Genomic DNA, 13,060 nt, shown 5'->3' with positions numbered 1-13,060 from the left:
TTCGTTTGATCTTACAGTGTGTGGAGCAAGCACTATTATTACTCCCCTTTTACAGGGGAGGAAACAGAAACAGAGGCCAACTTGCCTAACATTACCTACCCAGAAATACTGGTATGAATAAAGTATGGACTTCAGTTAATTAAAAAAAACTGATAAATGAAAATGATATATGTTTATAAATAAATCGTTTGATAAACAACTATTGAGCCTATTAAGGGCCTGGGACATAAACAGAAAAACAGTGATTCGTGAAAAACTAGTAACTATGATATAATGAAGTTAAGATTGTATCTCTTGGCGGCAGTAAGAAAGCCTTGGGGTGGAGGAATCTAGCAATGGACCAATGAGTTAATGAAGGAAACAGAACGAGCCCTCAACCCAGATAAGGAGCCCTCCTACTTCCACGTCACCCCACCTCACCTTTTCTCCTCCTACATGTTTGCCCGCGGCTATCCAATAGAAGGTAGGCTCTGTGGTCCTATTGTGCGCGTGCGCATCATTAATTCGACGATCCTTCCCATCGATGCTTTCGGGAGCAACTTCTTCAGCCTGGTCACTGCCGGCGTCTACGCAACCCCTTGCTGTCGTCGCCGCCGCCATTTTGACGGCGCAAAGAGAGGGGATCTGGGACAGCTGGAGGCGGCTGCGGGACTGGTACGGATGGTTTCCGCCCGCTTTAGCCCCTCCAGATTCGCCGTCTTCTTGGTGCCACGGCATTCGGTATTGCCTCTATTCCGACAGGGTCCCTATCGGTCTCCCTAGTCCTGTCACTCCGTCTGCAGGCTGTTTTCGCTTCCTCACCGTCAGCTCCGTTCGAACCCTTTTTTGGAGCTGTGGTCAGAGCCCCCTGATCTGTGTTAAAATGCCCGCTTCGACCCTCGGAACTCTGTATAGGCCTCGGCTCCTCGTTCCCCGCCCTCATCTGGTCCGAGTTGCTTGCGGGAGCGGGGGCTGAGGGGTGGGGGCACAAACCGGGAGGGCTGGGTACTGCACGGCCTCCTCTGGGCAGGGATCTGTGCCCTGTAGGGACTGGAGGCCAATTCTGGCCTTCTTGGATTTTAGGGGGAGCTTGGACTTTGGTCGTGGTGGAGCAACACATGGTAGAAGATAGTGGACGTTACCCGAGTTGTGTGTTATTACAGCTTAATCGCACACTGGCCTGTTTTGTTTTGTACGTTCTCAGGAATAACTTTACGAAAGGGAAGATAATTTGCGTCTGCCGTCTCTGCTGGAAATGGCCACTGTGAGTAATTCGTTTCTTAAGCAGTATAGTGGTTTGGGAACTTGTTAGAAAATGGAGGGACGGGTTTAATTATGATAACATTGGTGGCATGTTCCTTGTACTTAGACGTAGTTGTAGGAAAAATGTCAAGGGAAGCAAGGGGTGTGAAATTATGTTGGTTTGCCTCGAAGGTAGTGTTGAACACAAAGGTTTGCTACAACACTCGTGTACTTGTTTCTACAAATTCATTTTTGGAAATAAATTCAGTGCCAATATCCTTTCCATATTTTTAAAAGACCTTTTGAGTAAATATTTAGAATCTATTTTTTTTTAAGATTTTATTTATTTATTTGACAGAGAGATCACAAGTAGGCCGAGAGGCAGGCAGAGAGAGAGGGGGAAGCAGGCTCCCCACTGAGCGAAGAGCCTGATGCGGGGCTCAATCCTAGGACCCTGGGATCATGACCTGAGCCGAAGGCAGAGGCTTTAACCCCCTGAGCCACCCAGGAGCTCCTAGAATCTATTTTTAAACTATTTTTTCTTTTGTTAGCTAAACTGAAGGTTTTGTAACAGCTTCAGTCAAGCGAGTAACCGTCCAAATTGTACAAAATGAGAGCAAGAGATATGATTCACATAGACCAGAAATATTGATTGTAAGTCTCTAGTTTAGACTCATCCTACTGTAAGGACTTCATATAGTAGGGGACAGTAGAAGTACATGAAATAGCGACAATAAAAGTGTAAAGTAACTATTTCTTAAAAGCTACACAAAAGTACATCCAGATTCAAAGCTTTGTGAAGAGGAGAAACAAGGGGTTTGGGATCACTTAATCAGAGAACATTTAATCTGAGTCTGGAAAGATGGTAGGATTTAGATAATGAAAGACTTGAATGGAAGAATCTGACGTATTCAGAGACATCTTTCAAAAATCAAGAAGTCATTTCTGCATTCTGCAATGTCAGATATATGAAAGAGATTAGAGGGAAATAAGGTTGTATTGTGGAGTTGGAATTGAGTAATAGCTTGAATGTCACACTCAGTATTTAGATTTGATTCTTTAAATTGTGATCTTTTAATCAAGCTGTATTAGGAGGATTAATATGGTGACAATTAGTCAGGATAATATTCGTGTAATTGAACATGATATGTTAAGAGTCTAATGATGTGACTGTAGGGTCAAGTCATAAAAGTAGACCACTAGTTTTGGACCCCATTTTAACATGAATTTTTACTTAGCCAGAACCCCAGAAAGGGAATGTTGTAATAGAAGCATGGGTACTCTCAAAGTAACTAGAATAGAATACTAATGTTCAACCTGGCTTTATTTTTATTTAAATGAATTAGATCAGCAGGGTGAGTATTTTGAAAGATGCTTTCATAAATCTTTTATTGTTAGAAGTTCGTATAAAATAAATCTTAATATTCAAATATACTTTAAAAATTTGTGTTTTTATGCATTGTAAATACTGAATGTCAGTTAGGAAATATGCAAGTATGTGTGTCTTCACCTATTTAATTAGCATACATAGCAAGAGTCATGAATGTCCATGCTTCAGAAGCTGGACAGGTAAATCAAGATGCCTCAGTGGGAACTTTGACAAACTGAAATTCTCATTTCTGATATAACAGGAGCAGCCTTTCCTTAGCTACAGTGATTTATTGCTAACGAATGCCATTTGGGAATATGAATCTAGTGCTGCCAGCTCTTCTGAGATTTCAAGAGCAGCCAAAAATCTGGACTTTTTGTGTGAAATCTGTAATTTCTCAATGTTTAGACCCAATTCAGATTTTCTTTTATAATAGTGTGGACTACACAAAAATGTCTGTAGCTGGATATGAATGAATTTCCTTGATGGATATAGATGAATTTCCTAGATAACTAGTTCTAAGTCTTTGGTGTAGACCCTGTATTCTACTCACATGACCAAAAGCAGGACTTAATCCTAAAATAGTGTCTAAAAGACAGTTTCTCTATTTACACTAATAAAGATTTTAAAATTATATTTGATAACCTGTCATCTTCCCAAGGCTAGAATCCTAGGTTTGAAGTAGTCATAAATAAAATCATACTTACCCTCATACTAAAATAAACTGGCTGTACTAATTTTTGAATTATTTATTGGCTCCTATATTTAGTTAGATTTACCAGCTGACCCAATGTCATAAAATCTGCCAAGTAACAAATTTGAGGATCCTGTAGGTTAAAAGGGAAACTTGAAACACATTAACACTGTCATCAGCTATTCCTTTCAGTGGACAAATTAGATACTGGCTTATTTTGCCATTAAAATGAAATATAAATAAAGTAACTTGAAACTCGGAGATTAGGTTTTCTTAGATTGGCAACAAAACTCACATTTTATTATAACTTTTGTTAAACCATCAAGGGAAAAATCTAAAGTAGAATTTAGTGGCCTTGGCATTCACAGACTAAAATAATTCTTAATAATAATGGGAAGTTGTTAAAATAATTTGGATAATACTTCTTTTCCTTTTTGCTTGTGAAGCAATTTATTATCAAAATAATATTTTGATAATAATACTTTAATTTTAATGGTATATGGAAGTATTTTGTGCAAATTAGTAAAACAGAGCATGTAAAGCACTTAGCACAGAACCTAACCCACAGTAACTAACATCTGTTGAATATTTGTTATTTAATATTGCCCCTTTCAGATAATCTCCTATTGAGCCTGTTACTATTTTGAGGCCTTGCCCAAAATACTTTTGGAGTTTAAAATTTTATATTGCCTTTAGATCCTGAGCCATATTCTGTTAAATGTAAATGTCTTCATTTGTAAACGTGAATTTAAATTATAGAAACACCCAAAAGTCCTTAAGTTTGTCTAGTAGGTTAAAATGTAATAATTATCACATTTATCTCTTTGAGCATGTTGGGTCCTGACCCAAGGAAGGATGCTTAAATTTTCGGGTGGCCATTTTCTGGAAACAGACCTTGTACTTCAGAGATACGTAAAGAGGGTTCTGTTTATCCAGGTCTTGAAGATAGAGTTGAAATTTGCTAGACCTAGAAGGAGAGGGAAAAGGACATTTTAGTGGAAGAAATCTTATGGCAGTATAAAAGAAGGCAGAGAAATGTGGGAAATGTTGCAGGTATTTTTATGTGACTAAAAAATTGAAAAGGAAAAGGTGGTAAAGTTAGTAAGAAATGCCAGAGAGATAGAAAAACAAGTTAGAATGTTCTCTCTTATGATAAAAGAGCACATGGGTTGGAATTCAGACTGCTTTGTGAAAGGGAAAAAGAATGATGCTAAAGTATCAAATGGCTAGACTATTTCAACATCCTGGTACCTAATTTTCATACCACACCAATCCCCATTCTCTAATCCCACTCCAGTCCATCCTGCCCTAAGTGGTACATTCCTAAAAACATTCTGCCCCTCTATTCTTCCCTTCCTCCAAATTAAAATTCTGATTTGTTGTCTTGTAACAAGCCTTTTACTGTGTCAGATGTAAAGCCTTTTATAATTGCTCACAATTTAACTTTTAAGCCTGTTTTTTACTGCACTCCTCTAACCTCACTGAATTTATCACCTTTTGAATATACCTTTTATGACTATACGTTTGTTCCAGAAAGTCACTCACTGAAATGCCCCATTCCTCTGAAAATTTCTATTTCTTCAAAACCTAGTATATTCTCTATGAAACTTTTTGTTCCTCTCTCAAGGATCTCTTAATTGTTTAAATCCTTTAATAGCATTTTGCAGATAATACGGTATTTGTTCTTACATATTTTCTACTGAATTAAGAGTTGGCATTTTTGTTTTTTAATGTAAAGGAGCAGATAAGTTAATATTTTAGGCTTTCTGTACCATGTAGTCTCTGTACAATTACTTAACTCTGCCTTACTTAACTATGGCATGAAAGCAGCCACAGTACATAAATAAATAGGTATGGCAATGTTAGAATAAAAGTTTATTTACTAAAATAACAGGGTGTATTCAGCTATACTTTGCCAACCCCTGCATTCTGATGCGGGGCAGTCAGTTAAGCATCAGACTCTTGGTTACCACTCAGGTCATGATCTCAGGGTCTTGAGATCAAGCCCTGCATCCAGCTATGTGTGGGGAGTCTGCTGGAGATTCATTCTTTCCCTCCGCACCTCCCCCTGTGTGTTCCTGTGTGTGTGTGTGTGTGTGTGTGTTTGTATGTGCCCATGTTCTCTCTCAAATAAATAAAAATATCTTTAAAAAATAATAAAAGAATGAATTCTATCTGACCCAAGTATTTTGCTAGATGTTTATGCGTGAAGGACATTTACACAGTCACCTGTTGTAACTGACCTCAGAGTCCAGGAGATGAACAAAGGAGCAAAAAATTTAGCACAAATCTGGGTACTAAAGGTGTTGAAGTTTCCTTAATAATAGAAAAATTGGGGGCACCTGGGTAGCTCAGTGGGTTAAAGCCTCTGCCTTCGGCTCAGGTCATGATCTCAGGGTCCTGGGATCGAGCCCCACATCCGGTTCTCTGCTCAGTGGGGAGCCTGCTTCCTCCTCTCTCTCTCTCTCTCTCTCTGCCTGCCTCTCTGCTTACTTGTGTTCTCTCTCTGTCAAATAAATAAATAAAATCTTTTAAAAAAATAAAAAATAAATAATAGAAAAATTCATTTATACTACCTTTTTAGTGTTATTCCAAATAGGGCAACTTTTAGAGGTTCCTGTTCTCTCTTGTGTGGCACTCTTGATTCTAGCCTTTATTGGAAAGGCCATATACTTTTACACAAAGTAAATTATTATTTGTTTTGTTTTGTTTTGTTTTTAAAATTATATACATAATGCTTGTTGTATGGTAGTTGCTTAATAATAGAGTAAGATTTGTTTTGAAAGATACATTGCAGAGCGAGGATTTGCCAGAGATTGTCTATGTAAGTATAACACTTATATCCAGAACAAATAATGTTAATTTTTGTGTTATTCTTAGGTGCTCTGTAATAGAGCCAGACTGGTCTCCTATCTCCCAGGATTTTGCTCTTTAGTTAAAAGGGTTGTCAGTCCCAAAGCCTTTTCAACTGCAGGATCTTCAGGTTCTGATGAGTCTCATGTGGCCCCTGCACCTCCAGATATATGTAAGTAAACATTAATATGATTTACTTATACTTGTTGCAAAACACCCACCTCTCTTTTGGCGACTACCGGTTTATTCTCTGTATTAAAGACTGTTTTTGTTTGTCCTTTTTTTCTTTTTTTCCTAAACTCTATATGAATGTAATCAATGGTATTTGTCTTTCTCTGACTAAATCATTTCACTTACTATTATACCCTGTACATTCATCCATGTTACTACACATAGCAAGATTTCAATATTTTTTATGGCTGAGTAATATTCCATTGTGTATATATACCACATCTTTATCCCTTCATCTGTGGATAGATATTTGGATTACTTCCATATCTTGACTATTCTAAATTATGCTGTGTTAAATACAGGGGTGTGTATATCTTTTTGTGTGTGTTTTCATTTTCTTTAGGTAAATACCCAGTATTGCAATTATTGGATCATTTGCTAACTTTATCTTTTAATTTTTTAAGAAATCGCTTACTGTTTTGCACAGTGTTTGCACAGTGTGCATTCCCACAAACAGTACACAAGAGTTTCTTTTTCTCCACGTCTTTGCCAATACTTGCTATTTCTTGTATTTGTTTTAGCTATTCTGACAGGTATAAGGTGATATTTCATTGTGGTTTTGATTTGCCTTTCCTTGATGATTAGTGATATGAAGCATTTTTTCATGTGCCCACCAACTGTATGTCTTCCTTAGAGATATGTTTGCTGATGCCCTCTGCCCATCTTTTCAATAGGTTTCTGGTTTGGTTTGGCGTTGAGTTGTTTAAGTTCTTTATCTATTTTGGATATTAACCCCTTATCAGATACATTTGCAAATAGATTTTCCCATTCATTCAGTAGGTTGCCTTTTTGTTGTTGTTGATTGTTTCCTTGACTGTCCAAAGACATTTTATTTCAGTATAGTCTCAGTAGTTTAATTTTGCTTTTCTTTCTCTTGCAGAGAACAAATATTATCTGGAAAAATGTTTCCGTAGCCTGTGTCCAGGAAATTACTGGCTGTGTTACTGAATCATATATAGTTGACTGTGTTACATTAGTTTCAAGTGTACAACATAGTAATTCGTTAATTTTAGACATTACACAGTGCTCACCATGATAAGTGTAGTTACATGTGTCATTATACAACTTTACTGCAGTGTCACTGACTATATTCCCAGTGCTGTATTTTTAATCCCCATTACATACTTATTTTATAACTGAAAGTTTGTACCATTTAATCAACATCACTATTTGGCTGTCTCCCAATGCCCCTTCCCTCTGGCAACTACCAGTTTGATCTGTATCTATTAATATCTTCTGGCTTTTGCTTATTTCTTTGGACGTTTGTTATATTCCACATGTAAGTGAAATCACTTAGTGTTTGTTCTTCTCTGACAGATTTCTCTGACCATAATATCTTCCAGGTCCATCTATGTTGCTGCAAAGAGCAAGATTTCATTCTTTCTTTATGGCTGAGTAATATTCCATTGTGTGTGTCTATACAGTGCACACACATGTTCTTTATTCATCATCTGTCAGTAAACAGGTTGCTTCCATATCTTGGCCGTTGTAAATAATGGTGCAGTAAACATAGAGCTACATATATCTTTTGAATTACCATGACTATTTTTGTAGGGTAAATACCTAACAGTGGAATTTCTGGATTGTTTGTTATTTCTTTTTAATTTTTTGAAGAATCCCCTAACGGTTTTCCCTGGTGGTTCTACCAGTTTACATTCCCAACCAACAGAGTGCAAGGGTTCCCTTCTCTCGATATCCTCTCCAATGCTTTACTGTTTTTAATTTTAATTCTAGAAAATGCTAACTGGTGTGCGAATGCTGTAGTATGAATTTATTAATATCAGACTTACAGAATGCTTGTTTTATGATTTTTGTAATGATATTCAGTTTTCTCCAAAAGTAAGATATCTCACAATGAGAAACTTCTAAAAAGGTCTTCGTTTTGACAGAATCACATACGCACACACAAAAGCAGAGGTAAAACTAAATAGAGGTAAAACTAAATAGCGTTAAAACAACACCAAAAATGAAGTTGTACACTATACATGTGTGATTCTAATTACTGACCCATTGAGAAATGAAGAGTGAGATAGGAGATATTATTATATATTTTAGGGAGAATTTTCGGAGGTAGCTCCACTCATGACATAAAGCACTCTGGAGCCCTCCTTTGTGTTACATGTTGTACACAGAGGGATAAGACTGTTTGGGTCAGGAAAAATGATCTGGAGGTAATGATGATTTGTGAATACAAATATACCTGACAAACAAGGTAGAGAAGCATTCCACGTAAAGGACAGCAGAAATGCCAAGGGAAAGCTTTAAGATAAGACTAATTATATTGGGAATGCTGCCATGCAGGGTGGCCTGAAGGCTATTAGAAGATGAACTGAAAGGTAGGCAGGAGGTTGATGACGACAGAGGGCCTTATGCACCATGCTGATGACTTTGGATGTCACCATTTAGGGTGGTGACTTCTAAAGAAATTCTGTGGGGCTCTGGATATTTCCCTAGAAGGGGAAACTGTGAAGGACAATAAGGGTATAGAAGAGGCTTCCAGCGTCCTCCCACTGTTCAACCAATAAGAATTATATTTTATTTGTTTATGCACTCATGTAAGTATGCAAATAAAAGTTTGCAGGGCTAAAATGATTAAAAAACTACTAGAAGCAAAAACAAAAAACTAGAGGCAAAAGAGAGCTATGGAAGGATTTTGGGTAAGATAAAATCTGGTGCGTTTCAGAAAAATCGCACTCAGTCCAGATTAGAGTATCCGTCCCCATACCGAGGTGGCCGTGTTCCAAGTATGTTGTATAGGAATGATTGTTGTCAACTGGTACGACCACGTGTCATCTCTCCTAAGGCTGGGAAGATCTCCCTTTCATTGCCTTCCGAGTAGTTATGCATTAGCTCTGTGATGAGAGGAGCTTGTGGAGATTTAGCAGGCCCAGGTGAAACGCAAGCCATTATACTCAGAAGGTTGTGGGAATCATGGGGACAGTTCTGTATAAGTGTTTACGGGAGCCCTGTGTGGGAGCGCCCATTTCACAGGGCTCGTCGTGGTCAGACCCATTGCTCCTCAGACTCCTGTAAATCCCAGGTTTTATGCTTCCAGTTGAGACAGTGACTGTTTCTCCCTCGCTCTGACCACCCCTTTGCAGACAGACCTTCACTTCCCAGCTTCTGCCTCATCCAGGTGAGCTGTAATTCTTCTGTTAACCCCTCAGTCCTGTAATATTGTAGCATCTTAAGAGACAGGACAGAATCCAGACTGATACAGGTTTGTATCAAGTAATCCACTGGGTGGAGAAGATGATGTTAAAAACTCCTATTTCTAGATATACTTTAATCTCTCCATTTTAAAATCATAGCATTTTAAGACAAACGTAATGGTGAAAGAGTAAACATACATGACTTATAAAGAAGTCAAAGTGCATGTGTTGAGATGTGTGTTCGGTTTGTTTACTGAGAAAGGTATGAAGTTTTTCAGAATTTGAGAACCTTGGTAGAGAAGATGGCCCTGGAAGAAGGACAAAGCTGTAGACTGAATGTTCAGTCAGAAGGCAATTGTAGACGTCATCCAGGAAAGAACTGATGAGGCTCTGAAGTGAGGCTGTGGCAGGGGCAGTCGGATTTAAGTAGTACTCAAGAGATAGAAATAGGGAGCAGCAGCTGATAGATGACCTTTGCAGAGGAAAGAGAAGGACAGCTCAAAGATGACTCAGGTTTGCAACTAAGGTGCTTCCATTTGCAGGGCAAGACCTGCCAGTTGCTTTTGTTTGTTTTTCCTCTCCTTCAGCTTGGCAATTTAGAAAAACCACCACCCACCAAAACCAAGTAGGGTTCATCTTGGAATGTGAAGGATGGTACAGTATTAGGAAAACTTCCCCCAGCTCTACCGTGCAAAGGCTCTAAGAGAAAACTTTGGTAGCTACAGCTAACCGTCCACCCAAATTTTGTGCTGTCCACTCCACTGTATAGAGTTGCTAGTGGAAGTGATGCCCAGATGGGACCATGTGACTCATTCTTGCCAAGGGAAATGTTGGGGGGGGGTTGTTGTGCCAACTCTGGGCCAAAGCTTTTTAAGAAGCCGGAGTGCTGGTTTCACATCCTCTTCCCCTTCTATCTGCAGAAGTTAGACAACAGCAAGGCCCTAGATGCGAAAGCAGACACAGGTGGAAGAAATCTGGGCCCTTGAATTACATTACAGAGGAGGGCCACCTGCCTTAGTGTTCTGTGCCTGAGAAATAAGCCTTCCACCACATTAGACACCAAAACAGGTGTCTGCTCGTTTTTAAAAATGTTTAGTCTGCTTTAAATGTTCTGAAGATACTATAGTAGAGGCCCCTTAGCATACAGTAACAGCAAATAATCATTGTTGATACAAACTTTTAGAAAACCTATTCCTTAACGGGCTTTCGGGATGTGGGGTCCATGCGTAGGATGAATTTGGGTGGAAAACATTACATTTACCTTTTCACTAACATTCTGCTGAAGTTTAGCATGTCTTTTCATTGTGGATATACGCAACCCGTCCAGTGTGATTAGCAGTTGCTGGGCCTTGTCGCCGACAGAGAACAGGTCTTTTCCTATCACATTAAAGATGTTCCTTGACTTACGATGGCATTATGTCCAGATAAATCCGTTGAACATAGTTGAACGAGTTGAACATAGCATAAACTGAGAGTGCACTTAATACACCTTACCTGCTGAACTTCACAGCTTAGCCTCACCTACCTTAACTGTCTGTGAACACTTACATTTTCCCACAGCTGGGCAAAATCCTCCTCCCACAAAGCCTGTTGTATAATGAAGTGTTGCGTACGTCATGTGATGGCTTGAATGCTGTGCTGAAAGTGAAACACAGAATGGCTGTATGGGTACAGAGTAGCTGTAAGTGGATCGGTTGTTTGTCCTCATGATCAAGTGGCCATATGGGAGCTGGGGCTCACTGCTACTGCCCAGCATCATGAGAGAGGATTGTACTGCCTATCCCTAGCGCAGGGAAAGCTCCAAATTCAGAATTCGCTGAAGTGTGGTCTCTACTGAATGCGTGTCGCTCTTGAACCATAGTAAAGTCCAAAATCCTAAGGTGAATCATCATAAGTTGGGGACACTTTAAGTGTTGCCAATATATCAATACCGTTTATACTGTCAATATTTCAGAATTACAGATCTTGTAATACTAAACCTTCACAACAAGCACATATATTCTATCACAACTTCCAAAAATGTTTTGATATATGTATTAAAAATGATTAATCAATTTTTTAATATATGTACTTTATGCATTTAAAAACATTTTTCTGAAAGGAGGCCCATGGCATGAAAAAAAAAAAAAACCTTGAAATATATTTTTTCAGTGTAGAGATGATTATCTAACGTCTAACAACAGGGTTTCTGCTTCCAAACTTTAAAAGTCTAGTTTGAATACCAGCTAAACTATGATAAAGACACATAGAATTACAAGAGATTAAAAGAATCTCATGGTAACTCTAACCATCCAAATATTTTTAAATAATAAAATGATATCAGTAAGAAATCAAACTTTGTGCATATGTCTTTGGACACATGCACATAAATGTCGGTATTTTTTTTTTTTTGAGCAACCAGAACCGTCCAGACCTATCAAGACTACCATCAATACATTTCTTTCTGATTCATTCATATGATCAGTTTGTAAATCGCAAAATTCTGGTTAAGGTAGTTATAATATTCTGGATCTTCACTAAACCATGAAGGTATTTGCCTATGTCGAGCAGGATATGAGTTATATATGATAAAGATCTTCCACTATTTAGGAATCATTCTGGGGGTTGCAATATTAAGAATTTTACTTTCATCTACATCTTATTAGTGGGTCTGAAAATAGTGATCTTCTAAAACCAGAACTCAGAGGCATCTGGAAATTGCAGTTTCCAAAGGCAACAGAACATACTCTGAACAGCCTGCCATATATTCTTGTACCATCATGTCTTCCCATTTATGACCTAAAAAAGTATCTAAACATAATCACCCCTGAAATCACTTTAAGGGACATTTAAATCACTTCCCATCATCAGCAGCCCTTCCTTCCTGTATATTTTAATACAAAAGCTATTTCCAAAAGTGAGACACTTGGCCAGTAATTTTCATAAGGCAATGCAATATGAAAGAAGGGAACTTTCATATTAAAAAAAAAACAAACCTGGGTTTGGGATCCTAGCCCATTACTTAAAAACTTTGTGTCCTTAATTTTTATTTTTTTTCCTGAGTTTGATTTCCTCCTCATGAATTGGAGATAGGATCACTTACCCCATGCAATTTTTGTGAATATTAAATGAGATAGTTATGTAAATTTCAACAGAAAACGTCTGTGCAGAAAACTGTTAATTCTATCCTTTACTGACATAAATAGAGTCCTCACAATAGGCCTGAACAAAGGGTCCAACCTTCACAATGACCTAGCCAAATCTCCCCAAAGGGAACTATTTTGCCTCAGGTAGGACTTTTTAAGAATTGGCTACACAAACACACAGCATCTGTCCCTATAAATATACTTTTCAAATCTCTGTTTTTCTTAAAGCCAGTGTATGTGTAGATCTTTTTAAATATTTGACGTAGAATTCTGTGGGATCCAGTGTTTGCGTGTTGGGTTTAGAAGTACTGCCCACCTAACTAAAGGAAAACTATTTAAAAGGGCAGTCAACAATTTCTGACGAATGTCCCGGGGCATGTAATGGCTGAATAAATCTAAAGCAGTGAATTCCATG

At 38.2% G+C, this 13,060-nt stretch overlaps 1 protein-coding gene across 2 annotated transcripts in view; it reads left to right on the top strand.

The window, feature by feature from the left end:
* Window positions 1-605: 605 nt before the first annotated feature.
* Window positions 606-13,060, top strand: part of LOC111142552 (methylmalonic aciduria and homocystinuria, cblD type) — a 33,444-nt gene continuing 20,989 nt past the window's right edge. Inside the window, exons 1-3 of one of the 2 annotated variants that reach the window (XM_022495830.1) lie at window positions 606-654; window positions 1,184-1,243; window positions 6,165-6,309. In XM_022495830.1, coding sequence (XP_022351538.1) covers window positions 1,235-1,243; window positions 6,165-6,309 — 154 coding nt within the window. In that variant the 5' untranslated portion in view covers window positions 606-654; window positions 1,184-1,234. Of the gene's footprint in view, window positions 721-1,183; window positions 1,244-6,164; window positions 6,310-13,060 lie in introns of both variants that reach the window. The other variant, XM_022495823.1, reaches the window with a different exon arrangement.

Source organism: Enhydra lutris, unplaced genomic scaffold, assembly GCF_002288905.1.
Source record: "Enhydra lutris kenyoni isolate GAN:26980312 unplaced genomic scaffold, ASM228890v2 scaffoldscaffold1, whole genome shotgun sequence".
NCBI classification, from domain to species: Eukaryota; Metazoa; Chordata; class Mammalia; order Carnivora; family Mustelidae; genus Enhydra; species Enhydra lutris.
This window is presented reverse-complemented; position numbering and strand designations above follow the sequence as displayed.